Source organism: Chlamydotis macqueenii, chromosome 12 (genome assembly GCF_036417535.1).
Source record: "Chlamydotis macqueenii isolate bChlMac1 chromosome 12, bChlMac1.mat, whole genome shotgun sequence".
Classification (NCBI taxonomy): Eukaryota; Metazoa; Chordata; class Aves; order Otidiformes; family Otididae; genus Chlamydotis; species Chlamydotis macqueenii.
The window spans coordinates 15389250-15408228 of record NC_141567.1 but is presented as its reverse complement, the minus strand read 5'-3'; the positions used below and the strand labels follow the sequence as shown (position 1 = coordinate 15408228).

The 18979-nt window shown below is 40.7% G+C and overlaps 1 protein-coding gene across 3 annotated transcripts in view; it reads left to right on the top strand.

Moving 5' to 3' along the window:
* MYO9A (myosin IXA) overlaps window positions 1–18979 on the top strand; it is a 183755-nt gene that overhangs the window by 107163 nt on the left and 57613 nt on the right. For all 3 annotated transcript variants that reach the window (XM_086757146.1, XM_086757145.1, XM_086757144.1), the window contains exon 11: window positions 8566–8700. In XM_086757146.1, coding sequence (XP_086613272.1) covers window positions 8566–8700 — 135 coding nt within the window. The remainder of the gene's footprint in view (window positions 1–8565; window positions 8701–18979) is intronic.

Sequence of the window (18979 nt, the reverse complement as noted above, 5' to 3'; positions counted from 1 at the left end):
GGCTCGTATCGGCGGCGACATCCGGCGAGGCGGTCCTGGGGTCTACACAGGCCAGGTTTTCTGAAACAGGAAGGTAGTTAGTGCACAAAATACCAAGAAGTATGTGCTTCTAGAGACAGGTGCTTAATTGGATTTATCTTCAGAGTCCTTTACGGATTAATTTTCACAAGTCCTCCAGAAATCACAAAAATAGGTGAATCCTGCCCATTTAATGGGTGGAGAGGTTGAAGTGGAGCATTTATGTGCATTGCATACAGCTGCAGAGAGCAGCTTCGTTAAACATTGGCCAATTTTCTCTCAAGTTGTTTTCCAGCGTCACCTCCTCACCCGTGTTGTTACCCCCCAGCTTGGCCCTTCCAGCACAGAGGGAAGAGAAGCGCCTGCCTGGACCGGGCAGGGAATAGCTGCTCCTTTGCCCTCAAGGAATAACTTTGCTGCCAGCAAGCGGCCGAGGGCGTCCTGGGCTCTGCAACTGCTGCTGAGGCACCAACCAGCAGTTGCCACCCTTCTCTGCCCTGAAGGAACCGAGCTGATGCAGATTACTTTGTTTTTCCCTGCCACTTCACAATTCTCTTGAAATTCTTTTTGGCTCGCTCTTGGAGAAATCCAAGATGAAGATATAGGTGGTTCTTAATCTCGTGTATGTGGTCTCAAGGTTGGGCAACACCAGTGAGTAACTGGAAGGTGGACTTGGGAGCAGGGGCATCTCCAGACCCTGGGAATAGGTCCCTGCTGCAAGGCAAGATATCAGCACCTGGATGACATCTGCTTGCTGGCATCTACCAGCTCCCTCAGAAATAAAAAAAAAAACAAATCTCCTACATACATCGCATCTTTGATTTATGAAAGAAAAGAACGATCTTGCACCTTGCCACGAAAAGTTGCTGACTCCTGAGTTTGCAGTGAGTGAGCAATATGCAACTAACCCTGCAGCAAATGTCCTAGCTTAATCCCAGCCCATGCTTCCCACCAATATTCCTCTGACTTTTAAGATCTGTTTTGAAATAATCCTGGTTATGAAGGTTCAGAAGGTTGTCAGATAATGGATTTTTGGCAGAGGGCTTTCTTACATGACAGTTATGCAGAGGTAAAATAAAACTAAAAACCATCCAAATTCAGAGTGTATGTGGGAGGAGAACTGCATCTGAAGTTGACAAGAAGAATGAATATTAAAGTATCTCTTGATGAGTGTCGATTTTTCTTTCAGTGGTCATACACAGCTGTCCTATAAAAACACTCATGGAGAGCTTGTACAGCTTTCACAGAAGTTGGCTTGATCAGAGCTCCCATTCCCCTGCTTGTGGTAGCGTGGGGTTTTGACATGAAGGCTGAAGGTTGCAGAAGTTGCTGTAGATGTGCATGTGGTGCACACACGAAATCCAGGTTTGCTCTGTGTGCTGTGGAAACACATGTAGCCATCTCTGCATCTGACAAAGTCCTTTTGCTGGGGCAAAGCAGCATTGCCCCAGCCACCTAGGACAACTGTGCTGACCAAAACTCATGCTTAGCCAAACCGATGGTGGATGTAATATTCATCGGTGCAGATGGCATTTGGTGAGGAGGCTATTTATAGCTAGTTAAGCCTATTTAATTACTGGTGGACTAGGTGGTTTGGTGATAGGTGAGAAGACTACCTAGGTTCTAACAAAGTCCAAACCCCAGGAGAACTTGGAACAGTGGGAATGGAGACAATTTTCGTATCCCAATATGTGTGTTTATTTGATGTCAACAGTAAGGAGAAGATCAAAAGATGAAGCTGAGTTTAAAAAATAAACATTCAGCTGTTGTTCCTCCACTGTTTTTCAAGCAAGTATTTGGAAGATGTAAATCAGACCTTTGATATCCAAATTTAGTTAAATGTACAGTGAATTATTTTGGGAAAACACAGTGGGATTTGGCTTATCTTGCTTGCTGACAGGATTCATAACATATTATTGCTGAACTAAGTTGTGAATAAGTTATTTGATACGACTTGTTTCATGCTCATAGCAGTGCTGCTGTGTATCGGCTTTCACTCAGACTCCGTTTTCCTTGGTCTTCTCTGCTGCTTTTAGCTTCTCTTATGTTCTCATGATCCCTTAGAAACTATCTGAAATTTGACCTTTATTAATGAGATCATAGACTTTTCCTCCTCTTGAGAACTAGATTACTAAACCTCAGAGAGTCTCTTATTTAATTCCCCTTCCATAAATTAGGTTAAGAATTGTCAGAAGTCCATCTCGTCTTTTAAAATGATGATATAGTGTAGATCGTGGTGGACCAAAAGGCATTTCTTTCAATGGTTTTCTTGAGCTTTTCCTATTTGGTTCTTGTGAAGTGTCTTAATTTCTTTCTAAATAAACCCGCTTCTCTTTTCACATGAGGTGCTGAGTTCATGGTGGCGATGGTGAATGCGAATTTATAGCCATGAATAAAATTAGTTTATATTTAATCGGCTAGTTAATTTTTTCCTATCTAACTTGAAATAGAGGAATAATTGCTGAACACACAATGGGTTTATTGCGCATCTGTTCATTATTTTTAGATCCCAGCTTCCAAATTTGTAGTAAATCACTGCCTCGCACTTTAGATAATAGGTCATCATGTGTATTGTGGCGATGTACATTGGAGTAGCTCTGTTAGATTTAGTGGTGATGATTTTTTGTGTTGGAGTTTTGTTTGTTTTTTTAACAGTATTGGCTTTGGAATATTGTAAAAAAAGAATTTATTTTTTAAAAAAAGAAAAACAGGTTAAAAATAATTTAAAATATTTCCCCTCAATTTGAAGCAAACCTATTTGTAACTGCCAAAACATACCTCCCTGGTGGAATGACATCACCAGCGGTGAGTTTGGAGTGACATAAATCAGCTCCAATGATTGCTGTTTATTGATGGCTTGGGAATTGGAGACAGTGTAGCTTTAAGACCATCATTTGCCAAAAGCCCTTAAAATTTGTGCTCAGTGTTTAAATGTCAAGACTTGGACATTTTTAGAAAACTATGAGATCACTTTTTAATCATTTCTCAACCAGAAAGTGCTTCCTAATCCAGGATTTGCCTGGATTTTAAAAATCCTTGTAGACATAAACTTCTTAATTACAGGAATTTTGCTATAGATTTGATATACTAAGTAATACAGTAGGTACTGCAGGCTTGACTTTGCTGCGTACTTATTAATTTTAAGTGTTGGTTTTGATAAAGGAACAACATTAACACATAAACTAGACTCAGCTAGTTGAGGCCTAAATTATATCACATCCTTGCGTGATTTCCTTATGGCACTCAGTCAAAGTGTAAATTTGAAACTGAAGAATTAGAAGATTTGTAAGTGTAAAATTGCTTTGGTTATTTTCTTTAAATGTTGAACTGCAAACTTAATTGTAAAAACAGCAAGATTACATGCTTTTGTCAGTCAGTTTAACAAAATAATTTCATTTATGCATACCTCAATGGGCAGAATTTTTTTTTCACCTTGCTATAAGGAATTACTCTGTACTGGTAGATTTGTGCTGCTTTACAATGGAAAACTGATATAACCTTTCTGTGTAGGTACCATGAGATTTTTTTGGCCAAAAAGCAGAAAACCAGCCATAAATTTCCAATTTCTCATTTTTGAAAGTTTTACTAACTTACACGCGTTGACCTCTTTCTTTTGGGAGCTCTGGGATGCTGCCTCTTGCAGCAGAAGGCAAATGACCTGATTGACTGCAGAGCTCTACCCTAATTTCTTTGGGGTGAAACTCTGCAAAAAAAAAAACCCCACATCTTAAAATTTATATTCTGGAGGTGCTTAGGAGTTATCCACATAGTCAGTGATGTGAGAAAAATGCTGGTTTTCCCTGTGTAGGAGGCATGGCAGAATTAACCATCCTCATCTTGTACACGTGCCGTGATTTTGTTAAATACAGTTTTGGGGTTGGTTCTTTTTTGAGTTCTGTGCATTTTACCTGTCTGAGCTTTTTAAATTTTGGATGTCAGTAAAAAATTATAAAAATGCAACTTCAAAATATAATATTATAAATAAGTTTTTTTAATAACTGAAATAACGTTTTTCTAGATATAACTATCCTATTTTTCTTTTAAAATGTATTTACACGCACACATTAAAATAGATTTTGTAGAAGTATCTACACACACAGTAAATGAGCCAGCATTAAGAAAAAGGAGGAGGGTTTGTTTGTTTGTTTTTTGTTTTGTTTGGTGGTTTTTTTTTTTTTTGCACTCAGCTATTTCATTTTAAATTCTGTTTGTGAGAGCCTGACAACCTTGTTCAGTTTAAAGTGTTCACTCGTGGCAGGGGCTGAATTATTTCCACAGAGCATCAGTGTGACACTTGTGAAAGCTGGTGTTGGTAATTCCATAAGGATTCTGGAAGTGTGAGCATTTTCTCTTCTAAGTCCTGTTTTTGTGTAGTGCAATAGAAACTTTATCTAGGGGAATTTCAGGGAGTTCCTCTCGATTGCAGGGAGAAGCTTGCACGGTGGTGGGGTGGTTGGGGTTGGGATTTGGTTACGCAAGGACAATGCAAATGGAGCATTGGTGTCGTGTTTCCGTCATCACTTTTTCCGTGTATAATATAGATAAAGTATGAGCTATTGATTATACCAAGTTTAAGAAGAATTCCTACTGAAATCTATTTTTAAAAAGATGAAGCAGAAGATTTCTGCTTGTTAGGCTGTGGTTTAATGAATGTATCTGTGAACAAAAGGGTTGCCAGCTTTGCTGGGACAGGCAGGAGAGGGATGTTTTACCCCTTTGGGAAGCAGCGAGTGGGAGCGAATCCCTCTGCCAAGCTCAGTCCTTGGTCCGGTGGCTTCCCAGTTTCCATCTTCTGTTCAAACGGCTGTTTCTCATGGGCATTTCGCCAAGTGATGCAACCTTCTGGGAAGCTGGCCAAGGACCTTCAGTAGTCATCCTTGTCATGGCATGAGTGAGGGTGAGGAGTCTGTCTGGCCCTGGAATAGGGAGAAAAGCCTGGGCAAAGGATAAAGTAGCCAAAGATCTCTTGGGAAAATGGGTTAGAGTCTTATCGTTGTGATTATATGTTTTTTTAATTATGTTTTCACTTGTTCCAGTAGCCGAAGACCATATCATACAAAGCTTCAACTCACAAGCTGAGTGGCTGCTCTGCCCACGGCAGCTGTGTCTGTTCCGGATGTAGGTGGTTCCCTGGTCAGGAGTCGAGCGCAGGAGGAATTTTTTTCTCCCACGTTATGGGATCTGTTGAAAACAGACAAACTGCAGTGGATAGTCTGGTTTATGTTTCTGGCAGTGGACTTAAGCTAGTCTTAAGAAGGTAGTCTTATGAAATCTGGAGTGCAGATAAGACCAATAAAATTAAAATCATTCTGCCTGGCAGCTCTCAGGTTCTTCTGAGGTGGAGAGGAGGAGGGGGTGTTTCTCCTTCTTGCTTGAGTTTTGGTTCATTTCACCAGTGCTAATGCTTTTACCTTCCTTAATATTTTTATTTAATTAATTGTAACATATGAACAGAGCTGAGAACAGAACTAACATAAGTGAGATGTCTTTGGTTAGACCCCAGAACATGGTTCACTAACAAACTGCTGGTGGAGCTCTCCATGCACATGTTCTTCAGGCTCTTCACTCCTTTTCTGATGACAACAGGTTTGCTAGGTGGACACAGTTACAATTAGTTACAATTTTGATTAATTAACTATGTCCAGTTCTGGAGCCCCCAGCTCAAGAAGGACATGGACCAGCTGGAGAAGGTCCAGAGGAGGGCCACGAAGATGATAAAAGGGCTGGAGCACTTCTCTTATGAGGACAGGCTGAGAGAGTTGGGGCTGTTCAGCCTGGAGAAGAGGAGGCTCCGGGGAGACCTGATAGCGGTCTTCCAGTACCTCAAGGGGGCCTACAAGAAAGATGGGGAAAGGCTGTTTAGTAGGGCCTGTTGCGATAGCACGAGAGGTAATGGTTTTAAAATAGAGGGGGGTAGATTTAGATTAGAAATTAGGAAAAATTTTTTTACGATGCGAGTTATAGAACACTGGAACAGGTTGCCCAGAGAGGTGGTGGAGGCCCCATCCCTGGAAACGTTCAAGGCCAGGCTGGATGAGGCTCTGAGCAACCTGATCTAGTTGGGGATGTCCCTCCTCCTTGCAGGGGGGTTGGACTAGATGACCTTTGAAAGGTCCCTTCCAACCCTAACCATTCTATGATTCTATGATTAATTACTTGTTTAACAGAACAGTCATACACAGGTTTGGAAAGTTGCAGCAGAAATTATACCTGCTTAAGCTTGTTTTTCACCCTGGCTCCCTGTGTCTGTGAGGCTTATCTGCTGTCACATCCCCATGTCCCTATTCCCCTGGGTTTACCAAATCCATCGAACAGGCAGAGGGCTCAAGTTTTATGAAGGAGAAAGCTTGCCTGGCTGATCTGGCGGGAGCAGGATTGGTTTGAGAAGAGGGGACCAGGAGCTTGCAAAGCAAGCTGTAAATTCACAGTAGTGTTGGCCTCATTTTGCCAGCATACAAAACCTTGGTGCATCCATGTCTTGATGAGTGTCTCGAGGTCATTGTAGGTTAGAGGAGAGAGAAGAGACCAAACAGACTTTGGTTCTTCAATTTGGAGGAAAAAGCTGGAGTGGGATACAGTTAAGGTTTACAAAATCATCAAAGTGGTGGGAAAAAAGGCAATTTTGAACTGTAACTTGCCAAATCCTGCCATTTGAATTATGGTGTGTGGATTTAGTAAAATAAAACACTTCTCAATTGTGAACTTCTAGAATTTGGCCTGAGAGGCTGTGAGGGATCATAGTGTCAATGAGTTAAAAAAAAAAAAAAAATTGGATGGATACCTCTTGACACTTCTCTTGCTCGTGAACTAAAGGGAGCACAGAGGTGCCTCTCCATCTCCCTTGTCCCAAAACTGTGGGTGCTGGTAGAAAAGGGTGATGGACTGCAGAAGAGCCATGCTGACATACCCAAGTGTCGCAGGAGAAGAATCAGAGATCACTCAGATCTGAGCTGGTGGTTAGTTTACTGAGTTCTGATCAGTAAATTTAGGTATGTAAAATATTTAGTAAGTACAGATGGGTTGATGGTCAATAATCCGCTATTTACTACACTTAAAATTAGTATGGGCTACAAAGATCATCACTTAAACTTGCTATATACGTATCTTAAATGTTACTTGTGTGCAAAAAATGTCACTTACCCACCCATTGATGGTAAGGGATTTGTCAGCCTTGAGGAGTAACCTTGAGAGACATCCTTACACAAGGGGAGGCTGCTGCTGCACAAGCGGTTGCTGTGGAGGGAGACCTCAGTGGGCTCTGATGGCAGATATTTATAGAGTGAAGTGGTTGATTTGTAGTCAGATTTTTTGCTGTGTTCATGTAGCTTCGGCCACTTATCAGCCCAATCTCCAGCCAGCCCATTTTGGGGGGTTTGGTGCTTAGTTCTCACTGATGGCTTCACACGATAGGATTGACTTTGGTTAGGCCGACTTGCCGAGCATCTACCTGGACCAAAGTTCAGTTAGTTCAAACAGGAGGAGGGCATCCGTCACACCAGGATGGGATGTCCTGCTGCTGTGGTTGGAGATACTGGGCTGGGAGGAGTGTTGGGCTGGTCCTGTAGAGCATTTCTTATCTCCTGGTGGCAGTGGCTGGGATGGCCATGCCAGAGTGCGGGGCTGTGGGCCAGCATCCATGGGAAATGAGGCTTGGTTCTCTTCCCTGCCTGGAGACCTTCATTCAAGGCAAGCAGTAGCCAAGTCTTCAAAGGGTGCAGAAGGCAGCAAAAGTAGACTCTTGAGTTGTTAGGTTAGAAAAGGAGATTTTGTTTTATTTACTCAACAGCTCTGTTGCTTAAGTTTTTAATTATGAAGGAACCTCACTCAGGGAATGCATTTGAGCCCTTTTTCAGTGGCATTACTATTTTTTCATTACTTTACATCCTCTTCAGTAAGGCAAGAGCAACTCAAGATTTCCAAAAATCAGTCTGTCTGGGTTACGCTTCTCAGTAGGAGACATTTGTCTGATTCATCTGATATCAGGTGGATATTTTACACTTGATACTCTTTTACTTCTGACCAGACTTACTTTCCTTCGTTGCAATAGATTATTTGCGTGCAGACCCCTGCATGCAAGTGTTCTTTCAGAAGTCTTGCAACTGTGGAGTATGTTTGCTTAGACACCCTGTATTCTCCTTGTAGCCATGTTTTTGTGGACCATCTTCACAGTGTAAGCCTGTTTTTCCCAACCCTATCCCCATTTTTCCCCTCAAGAGATAAATACTATCTTAGATCCAATAGAATAACATGGAACTGGATTCAGATTTCCTCAAAGGTTACTATTTGTCTATATTTTAAAAAAAAAAAAAAAACCCTCAACTCTAAAAGAACTTTTCTTTTAGAAAAAGGCCGTCTACATGTTGTCTTTCTGATGTGGGTGAAGTCTTCCAGATGGCATAGTGTCAGCAATTCCAGTAAAAATTAAAAGTCCTGCTATTAAGTATATTTAGTTCTGTTTGTATGCTTTTGATTATGGAGTGTGTACAAAAAAAAATCCATTTACTTTATGTGATTTTATTCTAATCTGCTTTCTTACTTTTCTTGCAGACCTTGTCCATTGGAGTACTTGATATTTTTGGGTTTGAAGACTATGAAAATAATAGTTTTGAACAATTCTGCATTAACTTTGCCAACGAGCGCTTGCAGCACTACTTTAACCAACACATCTTTAAACTTGAACAGGTAGGCCTGGAAATACTCACTCTCTGGTGCCAATGAGTGTTGACATGAGTTTGCAGCACTGATAAAGTTCTTAAATTGTCTCTTTAATTCTTTTATGTTAAGGAGTGTACACTGAATTATTTGAATTTAACTTCTGATTTACCGTACGACTTACTGCTACTTGTAAGATAAAATCCAGCCATAGATTTGCTGGTTTTAAATCAACATTTTGGAATACTGAAATCCTCAAACATGATGAAAACCTTAACTACTGCTTTTTTGTCTCCTTGATATATGCTCAGAGGTCTCGTCCATGAGCAATTTCTTTCCTGCCTTTGCCTGGACTTGCTGCTGTGTCATTAAATATCACATAAAAGTTATTTTTTGGCATCTCTTGAAAATGCCATCCTGATCTTCTGGTGGTTTTTTGCTTTCTAGTGTTAATTTGTGGGGAGGGAGGGGAAATGTCACTCTCATACACGCAACGTCAGACTTGAGATCCTTACGACCTCCGATAGCCGTGGCTGGTTAGGAAAGGTTGAACTTTAAGCTCTGCTTTAAGTTTGTTAAGACTGGGTGTTGCTTTCCAGCCTCGAATTAATGTGCTGTAAGAGAGATAACAAAAATATAGGCCATAATTTAGCAGGTAACATATACGACAAGATGGCATACTCTATTAATTAGGATGGGAGGAGGCTTCTCCAAACATCATTTGTTATCTAACAAGCAGGACAAGAAAACTGCTAAAGCACATGTTGTTTCATGGATGCACAACGTATAATTGGGCTGTATAATACAGTAAATATGTTGTAGACCTTCAAAATCCTTTATCTTTCTTAGAACTAGTCTGCATGCTCTTCCTTCAGGTGAGATTCTACTTTGGGTGAGGTCAAGAGAAATCTGCCTTATCATTTGTTTTGGTACAGCTGGTATTTAATGACCTGTGCTCCACAGCCTGAGTCCAGCTGACATCAGAGAATTAAACCAGCCCTTCCCAGAAGCTCCGGTAGTTTCCATTTTTTTTGCCTCTACAGCATTATAAAACACCTGAAAAGTCAGGAAGAGAAATCTTTTTGAATACAAGAGTGGTCAAAAATAAGCAATATAGCTCTGAATGAATCATTTGGGGGATGTTTGTTCTAGAGTTTGATGCTGCTTTGTTAGTGTGCTCCTTTTTTTTGGTCAAGAAGGTGGAGCAGAGCTGTTCAAGCCCAGTTCATTTCAGTTTTGTAACTGATCTTTGTATGCTGATGCACCCTACCCAATAGATGCTCTAAGAACTTAATGGGAAAAGCTATTTACTATTTCTAGTAAAAAGGTTTCTTTTACCATTAGCCACCATAAAACGACAAACTAAAAGACTATTGCAAAGCCAATATAGCTGGTTTTTTTCTGATACACTGTTGAGAAGTGACTTGAGGAGGGACGACCCTTGTTGAAAGTTGGAGAGAGAGGTGGTACCTTGGTGAGGTAGGATTTCAGGGCACTCAGGTTTCAGCAGCCTCCATCAACTTTGCAGGAGCAAGCCCAGATGCTGGCATCCTTAGGGGAATTCCCCTTCTTGCGCTGGGATTTCTTAGCAGGCCGGTGCTCCTCCCTTGGAGGAGGGGGTATATGCAGAGCTCCTAATTGCAGCAATCTGTAATTCTCCTTGGACCCGCTTATAACCAGTGACCTAATTAGCTTTCTCCTATAAATCTGTCAAGCGCATCAAGTCATTAAAGTCAGTATTTGCTGTATGGATGAGAGGAGCGGTTGCAGAGGCATCCGATTGCAAAAGGCTCCTTCCAGTTCTTAATGCTGGAGCACTGCAGGCTCTGCTGGTGGAAAATATGGTCGTCTCTACATAGTTTACTTTCTATAATTATAAGTAAGTTGTACAGCTGCATGAGCACTAATTCTTGGGTTAATTATTTATAAGGTTTAATCATTTACTTTTCCTCTTCTTGGACTTACGTGCTGCATGTGGAGGAGTTGATTTGAGGGAAAGAAAACCAAGGATGTGTATTCGGATCTTGGGTCTTTAGAATATCCTAGCTGGTCCAAAGATTAACCTGCTGTTTAATGGTGGTTGCCAGTCTACAGATGAAGGCTAGGTAGTTAATATTGAATTTCAATACAGCAAAACAGTTATATTACTTTGAATAGTGATTTTATCTGAGATATTTGTGGCTTTAAAGGGGCTTATTTGATGTTTTGATGGCTGAAAAAGTGGTGTTATTGGTGACAGGTACCTGAAATAGAGGGATCCTCTGCATCCAGGGATAGGCCTCTTCTATCTCCAAAGCTTGCAGGGGGCTGAAGACAGATTGAGATATTTGACACTTCTCCTAAAATAAATTACAAATTTAAGTGCTCACTAAGGATTTTTCTTCAAATCGTAATCAAATTTGTGTGCAAGAGCAGTATTTAGCCATGGCGTCATTGTTGCTGTGGCATAGTGCTGATGTTACGGAACCCAAAATGCCTACCACAAAGTCACCTAACAGAACTGTGGGATTATTTTAACCCTAATCTTCCTTTTCTTTTTCTTGATGAAATCTAATACAATGCGCCTTGCAAATCTTTTTTTAAATCTTCTGTCTGAAGACAATGCTATTTCCAGCAGTTTGCAAACAGCTAGCAGAGGCATCCTGTGGCAGCCTGGCCTCAGCCTGCTGCCTCCTATAAATACGGCCGCTGTCGTGCTGCATACCGAGAGCCTGCACTGGCAACCTCCTCTCCTTGAGTCGACCCTGAGAATAAGGATAACGCATGTCTGCCCGCTGTGCATAGTGGAATAGGAGAAGGTAAAAAATGGTAAATGTTAGTGTTTTGCCTTGGATAAAGACAGTTACTGGTGTTTCTTTACCACTTTCTTTTTAAACCGGCTGTTCTGGATCGCTGGGGAAGATTTAGTGATGGTTCATGAGACATGGGAATATACTTCAGCAGATGATGGAAGAGTACAGGAAAGAAACCCAGTCCAGGCTGTAAAGCCCAGGCTCATAAGTCCTGATCTAACAGTATAGGCAAACTCTTGAATTTGAACGATAATGATCTATTTATTTATCTAGAAACATTGCTATTGCAGGAATCTTAACCTAAATACAGCCTGTCCCGTCACATAGCGAGGGTGATTTTCTCCTCCCTGTGTATCTGTCAGGTGGAGGTTGAGTGAGAGGCTGTAGCTGGTGGTTGCCACTGCTGCCTGAGGCGGTGCTTGCTCTGGGTGGCAGGAGGATGCAATATCCATCACTGGGCTCCATGCAAAGTGCAGACACATTTATCTGTTCCATGCAGCGTGGTCTCATCCCTCCCTCAGGCTGGTGACTTCAGTTCTTGGACTCGTTAGGTGCTATTGGATCATCACACCTTGGTGGCTGCTCCATCCCCAAGTCCTCCTCAAGTGACCTCTTCTGCAGAGCAGATAAGCTCAGAGCTGCTGCGATGTTCAGATAACACCCAGGTGTTTCTGGGAGAGGGAAATAGCATTTCTGCATTGCAGCCTGCCTTTTTTTTGGTTGGTTGGGTTTTTTTTTCAATTTAGAGCACTGCACAAAAGAATTGCTGGGTATGAAGTTGCAGTTTGGAGGTCACCAGTAACATAACTCATACACATGGTATGAGTTTCCTCCAAGTTTCCAGATCTTCGGCAGTTTGACGGACAGGAATATAAGTTGGTTTTGGGTTGGTTTTTTTGGTTTGTTTGTTTGTTTTTTTTCTTTATGCATCCCATTCTCCAAAGTTTGTCATCTTTGACCTCACTGATCTTCCCTCATCCCTGCTCAGGCTCACCCGATGCTCGGCTTTTCGGTTGTTCCCACCCCCCGACTCTCCTTTCCCTGTTTTGAACTAATGTTTTGCAAAGGTTGAGAAGTCATCCTGTAGCTTTCCATCCCACAGGCCCTGCTGTTAAAAGTTCTTTTCTACTCCATTTTCTACCTTTTGTAAACCTGACAAACCTCAGTTTCAAGGACATCCTTTTCTTGTTTAAAAAAATAGATGAATAACTGAGTTTGAGGCTGGAAAAAAAATATTTTATTTGGAGCACAATCAACTGGCATGGGCTCAGGTGGAGGAACGTATTTTCTGGCATGGTCTCTGGTGTGCTTGGTGTCCCAGCCAGCAAAGCTCAACCTCCTCACGTAGGAAAACTTAATTTTGTAAAGATAATGCTTCCTGGGTAATGTTTGCTCAGCCATCTAAAGCTCTGTAAATATTTGCAGAGGTCTGTAGGTTTTACTGGCCCTGTGTAATAGGGGGAGAAATCTGACAGTCTGGACTAAATCATCAACGTTATAACAATTTGTTCATCGCAGTGGGAGTGAATTAATTTTAAAAAGCATCAGTTTATCACAGGACACGGTGATAGAAGGTGTAATTAGTCTATGAAATGACTGCAATGCCTACAATATTTTAAAGCATCTTGGATTTGTACACTGTGCTGCTCCATCTCCCAGCAGCCATGCATGTCATCTAGAGAAAATAAAATATGAAAAATAAAAACAAAATAAATTAACTAAAAAGAATTAAATTTAAAATATTTTAAATGTAATTATTTTAAAATTAATTACATTTAAAGTAGTTACATTTTAAAAATAATTAAATTAAAAAGAAATTATGAAAAATGGTCATTCTATTGCCTAGAGACTTTTTCCCTTCCTCCCAGCAAGAATTTCTGTATCTCAACACTCCAGTTAGGCATGAACATATTTTATCTTTATTGCCACCAAAGACAAAAACCAACCATCAGAAGTCAAATGTTGAGGACCAGGAGACTCGGTTCAGATTTCTTTTTTTGCTGGAGATGGGAGAGCGGATGCTCTCTGAAAAATGTTGCCGTCAGCTGTGTGCCGTATGACACGCAGAGAAATAACAAACTGCACAAGTATTGATTTGTTATCTGACAATACGCCATTGTATGTAACTGGCATTTAAAAAAAAAAAGGTTGCTTAGAATACATAAGTCTTATTTTAAAGAAAATATGGATGCTTAGAGTTGTTTAAACATTATCTTTAGGATAGGAAGATTTCAAAGTGCAGGACTGAAAAAAAGCATGACTGTGGTCGTCATCAGTTCCCCAAAGTGTTGACTTGGGTCATTCCCCTCCCTGGAGAATGGATCCAGAGGGGCTTTGTTTGCCACCCTCTTGTTCCTGGGTTTCTCCAGATGATGAACATTCTTATACAGTATATAATATGTAATGGAATAACATATATTAGAGTAATATACAATACCTAATACATGAACTCCCAAAACAGGGAGGAACTCTTTAGCAGGGGCTGTTGTGGTAGGGCAAGGGGTAATGGTTTAAAATAGAGGGAGACAGATTCAGACTGAGTATAAGGAAGAAATTTTTACACTGAGGGTGGTAGAACCCTGGCATGGGTTGCCCAGAGAGGTGGTGGATGCCCCATCCCTGGAAACATTCAAGGCCAGGCTGGATGAGGCTCTGACCACCTGATCTGGTTGGAGATGTCCCTGCTCCTTGGAGGAGGGTTGGACTGGATGGGCTTTAAAGGTCCCTTCCAACAGAAAGGTTTAGGCTCATGCTTCTCCTGACTGTTGTAAGAGCAGGTTGGGAAGAGCGATGCTTCTGTGAAGGTAGCAAATGTGATCATGGCAAGATGTGTTTTGCCAACTGAATCATGCAAAATCGATTTTCCTCATTTTGAGAGCAAAATGTAATTTATGACTGAAACCTGCTGTTGCCACTGGAGCGTTAGGGAGCTGATTTGAGCTCAGAGATGGATGCTGCAGAGCTGGTGTAGCTTTTGTATGGCCATCTGCACAAAACCCTGGGCTGAACCTGCTCTTTAAAACACTTTCTCTAATGATCGACAATCCAAATTACAATAAATTAAAATTTCTGGCTGCGTATGTAAGGCAGATGAGAGGTTGTCAGTGGGCAAAGGATCAGCCTCAAAATAAAGCCAAATTAGTCAAAATTTGTTCAGTGAGAAGCCACTGAAATGGTCAGCTTGAAGAAGACCATATCAAGGAGCACCTTTGCTTCAAAAAGGTCTGCCAGCACTCCATAAGTGGTTTGCAACTGAAAACTGGGCGGTGGAAGGAGTGCAGAGGAAGGCTGTTTATCAGAACCCCCGCATTGCCAGACAGCATCGTTAAAATAGAGTGGTTTATAAACCTGTTTATGGGTTGTGTTTTTATAGAGTGTGTGGATTCGTATTTATACCTACTGTGTCTGCGAATGCATTAGTAAAAATATTTTTTTATATATATATATTTATCTGTATGGCTGCATGTATAAATTCCTTTTCTACTTAAATTGAGAACAAACATAAAAATACGTGTTGGTAAATGAAAGCATTGACATCATCAGCCTTGGCATCCTCTTCTGCAGGGATGTCCGGAACTCAAGGCATCCACGTCATCTGCAGTACATCAGCACTGGCACCAAACCAGACGTTGGTCCCGTTCGTTCGGGAACTCTCTAATAATGTGGTTTTCCCATCTCAAGGATTTATCATATCAAGCCCACTTTAATTATCAAATTGTGCCGGGATGATTCTGCTGGAACTGGCTCACAATGCCCACCTGCATTTGCTGAACAAGCAATTAATCCTCCATGGGATGGATGAATTTCTGGATGCATGGATCCCGGGTGGATCGCTCCTGGATGGAAAGATTTCCCCATGACTTGCTGCCATTTCCAGCCTTGGAAAAGCTTTGCTAAGGTTCCTGAGATGGATTTTAGGATACATATGTATACAGACATATCCAGAAAGGAGCTTTTACAAAGTTTAGCTCCTTTATTTTGTCATATAACAGTGACCTGTTTTAATATAATTTGAAAACCATTAAATATTATGTTCTCTCCTGGAAGATTTTCAATATAGTTTGCAAAATATGGCTTCATTTCAAATTTTTGAACTGAGCTTTTTAAGATGTTTTTCATATCTTCTTGTCCATCAGCATCTGCAAGGTTGATGGTGCCTTGTTACTGGGTAAGCAGTCAAGACAGAAACACTTTATATGCTTGGGTTTAGTGACTATAAGCTTTTATTTGCAAAGGTTTATATTTTTCTGGGTGTCAAATAGACTTGTAATATTTTTCTAAGAGTATTTTTATATTATTTTAAGCTGAGGAAGTCGGCTAGGTATGGAGAGAGACGTGGAAGGGGGTTTAATTCCTAGTTTCTCACTTTGTAAACGCTGCCTGAAGCTGAAGCAGATGGTGTTAGAGTCAAGAAGAGAGGAATTTCACACCCTCCTGTTTAGTCTTGAATTTTTAGGCAAAATATATACATTTAGACATCCAAAAGTGTCTGCCTATCAATGGCATCAGAGCGTAGGAGACGCATTCCCACATGGCGCTATGCTGGAAAAAGGGATTTTTCAGTTGACTTCCTACTTTATTTTGGGAATTTTCATTGTGTAAACAAGGTTTTCCTATGTCTCGGTAATGGAAGGCTTGGGCAGCTCAACTCCTGAGGCTTTTCTGGATCCATCCGGGAGGAGGTGAATGAGCTGATGGGGTTTTCCTCTGCTCTTGTGATTTACTTGAGCATTTCTGGAGCCGGGATTATTGCTGTGCTTTTGGGAAACAGAAAATGCCATGTTTCCCGTGCATGCAGTTCTATGCAAATAATTGATCATTTTGTTTTACATTTACTTCTTAATATGCTTTAATTTCCTAGTTGGACTTGATAAAAGCTGAAACAGCACTGCATGCTGCATTTTACCCCTCTTTTTACCATCAGCCGTGCCCCATCCCCAGAAAAGAGGAGAGCGCGTCATCTCTGACTTTGGGTTTTAAATGCTATTTTTTTGCAGCTGCTTCTCAAATTTCACTGCGACTGATGACAATATCTCTACGGTATAAGATGTCTGCCTTCTGGGCACTAAAATGCTGAGATATTTTTGTGGCTCTTGGTTTGCAGGCTGCGTGGACAGATCCCCAACACCCTCCAGACCTCTTTAAATCATAGCAATTTTTTTACCTTTGATATCGTGTGTTAGGGCAACAGATTTTATGTATCATGGAAAAACCCATGCCTTTATATTCAGGCCTGATTTTTCACTGTCTTTTGATTTGAATTTACTAATCCATCAGTTTTGTGCTTTAAGGCAGATGGGAAACTTACTATGTTCTGTATTTTGTATTTTTATCACATCTCTCCTGTTTCATTTTTCTCCGGGTTTCCGTGCTCCTCTTAAGGTTTTCAAGTTCCTGATCATTCCCTCCAACCACTTAACTTTTCCGTATGATTTTGGGGAGTGATAGCCCCTGTTGAGTGTGATACTCTAGATAAGTGTGAGCTTAAAAACCATATTTAATACTTTCTCCTTTAATTATGCTTTTTAGCATTTGGTTTTACTTACAGTTGGCCGTGACTAGATATGGAGTAATTCATAACAGAGCATATGTGGATGTGTAGGGATGTTTTTCAGCACCTCCAAGATGCTGTTGGGCTCATGGGTATTTTGTACTGGTCGAGACAAAGGAACCTTTAATTCTGCTGCTGGGAAGGTTTTCCTGATGCTCAGCATATGTATTTTAATCTTAAATTCACTATTCTGTGTGACATAGCAATGTTTGTACTCTGGGGTTGCTTGTAGGCAGGCAGGATTTCTCTTTAATAGTGCTTAGCTATCTCTTTACTAGAGTTCATTTGATTTTCCTATATAAAAATGCTGAATATTCTGCCACTTTGTGTTTATATGGTACCCCAAATTTTACATGCTGATATGTCTCAGATAATGCTGTGTGATACTTAGTAAAGATTTATGCTCATATGCTGAATATATGCATTTCAGATTCTGGATATGTATCTTTTTTTTTCAGTATTTGAACATCACAAATTGTATTTTATTCAGATCAGTCAGAGCATTTTAAGCCCTAAAAATCCCTTTCAAACAACAAAAACTCAAAAGTAACACTGCCTTTTCTTAAGAGCCACCTCCCTGCTTAGCCACATCTTTCTGGATGTCAAATGCAGTAATGAAGTACATTTTTATATATATGTATGTATGTGTGTGTGTGTGTGTGTGTATTATTTTCCCCTGAAGAGAGGCGAGATGAAGTCACTAATCCCCTTCTCTCCTGAGCTTCAGCTGAGTCAGAGGCCAAATCCACATTACACCGTTTTGCTGACCTGGCTGCTGCAGTGAGCATGCCGATGCAGCTACAGCAACATAACCCTGCTCTGATTTGGGTGACGGTGTTTGAGAAGTGATTGGGCTCGTGCCGGCAGAATGAGTCCCTTCAATGACGTGCAGTACCAATGTTGATGTCCTGCCGGCGTCATTGTGGTTGGGACAGCAGAATTGCTTCTAAGTGCACAATTGGGAAGCATTTATCAGCTTGTCATGCGTATACAGGTCCTCTGGAGAGCAATTAGTAGCATCTCACCCAATAATTAAAATATGGAGCTGCTGCACTCTCAAAAAAACCGAATGTGGTTTTTCTTTTTGCTCTTTTCTCAATTCCCTTTGCCAAGTTTCAGAGCTCAGTGCTCTCCTCTCTGGGAAACTTGCATTGCTCCACCTTCCAGCAGACCAGGTCTCAGCTGTCCAGGAATGAGAGAAGTAAATCTGCATTTTTTAGGAATAAGGATGCAAAAATAGGACTCTATGGACTTTACTGCACTGGAAACTTTTGCAAATAGTGGTGATGTCAACAGCTTGGTTCTTGATGGAAAGGTGGTCTTCTAGAAATAGGACATTTGAATTTGCCCCTAAACATTACTTAGTTTTAGGTCAAGGTATAAATTTAAACAGATTTTGAATGAACCTCCAGTTTGAGATTTTTGTGGGTTATAAGTGTTTCGTATTGTCTTCATCTTGATGATATGTTTGTTAAATGAAAACCTAATGTTGTTTGGATCTAATTCCTTAATATTCAAGTGCTCTGTGAGGACCCTGCATCCGTCAAAGGATGGCAGAGACTTTATTGTCATACTCCAAACTTAAGAAGTATTTGAAGGTAGCTTTTAATGAGATCATCTGAATTCTGCAGCAAGACAGTCATTAGAAGATGAATATAAAATAATATACAACTGATAGAGAAGATTAATAACTGAAACTTAATGTAGTAAGTTTGATGTATGCATATGGACAGCATTTAAGTTTGATGTATGCATATGGACAGCATTGATTTTACCCTAAATCTTCTGCCTTTATGTGGGCAATTTGCATGATGTTGTGCAGACCAGCAAACACCCAAGGAATTGTATCGATCAGTCACAAAGCCATAGTTATTTCTCCTGGGCTGTGATTCTGAAGGCAACCAAACCAATAACTGGAAAAATGCTAGGAAAAAAAATTGGAGAATTTTTTTTTACATTTAAGATT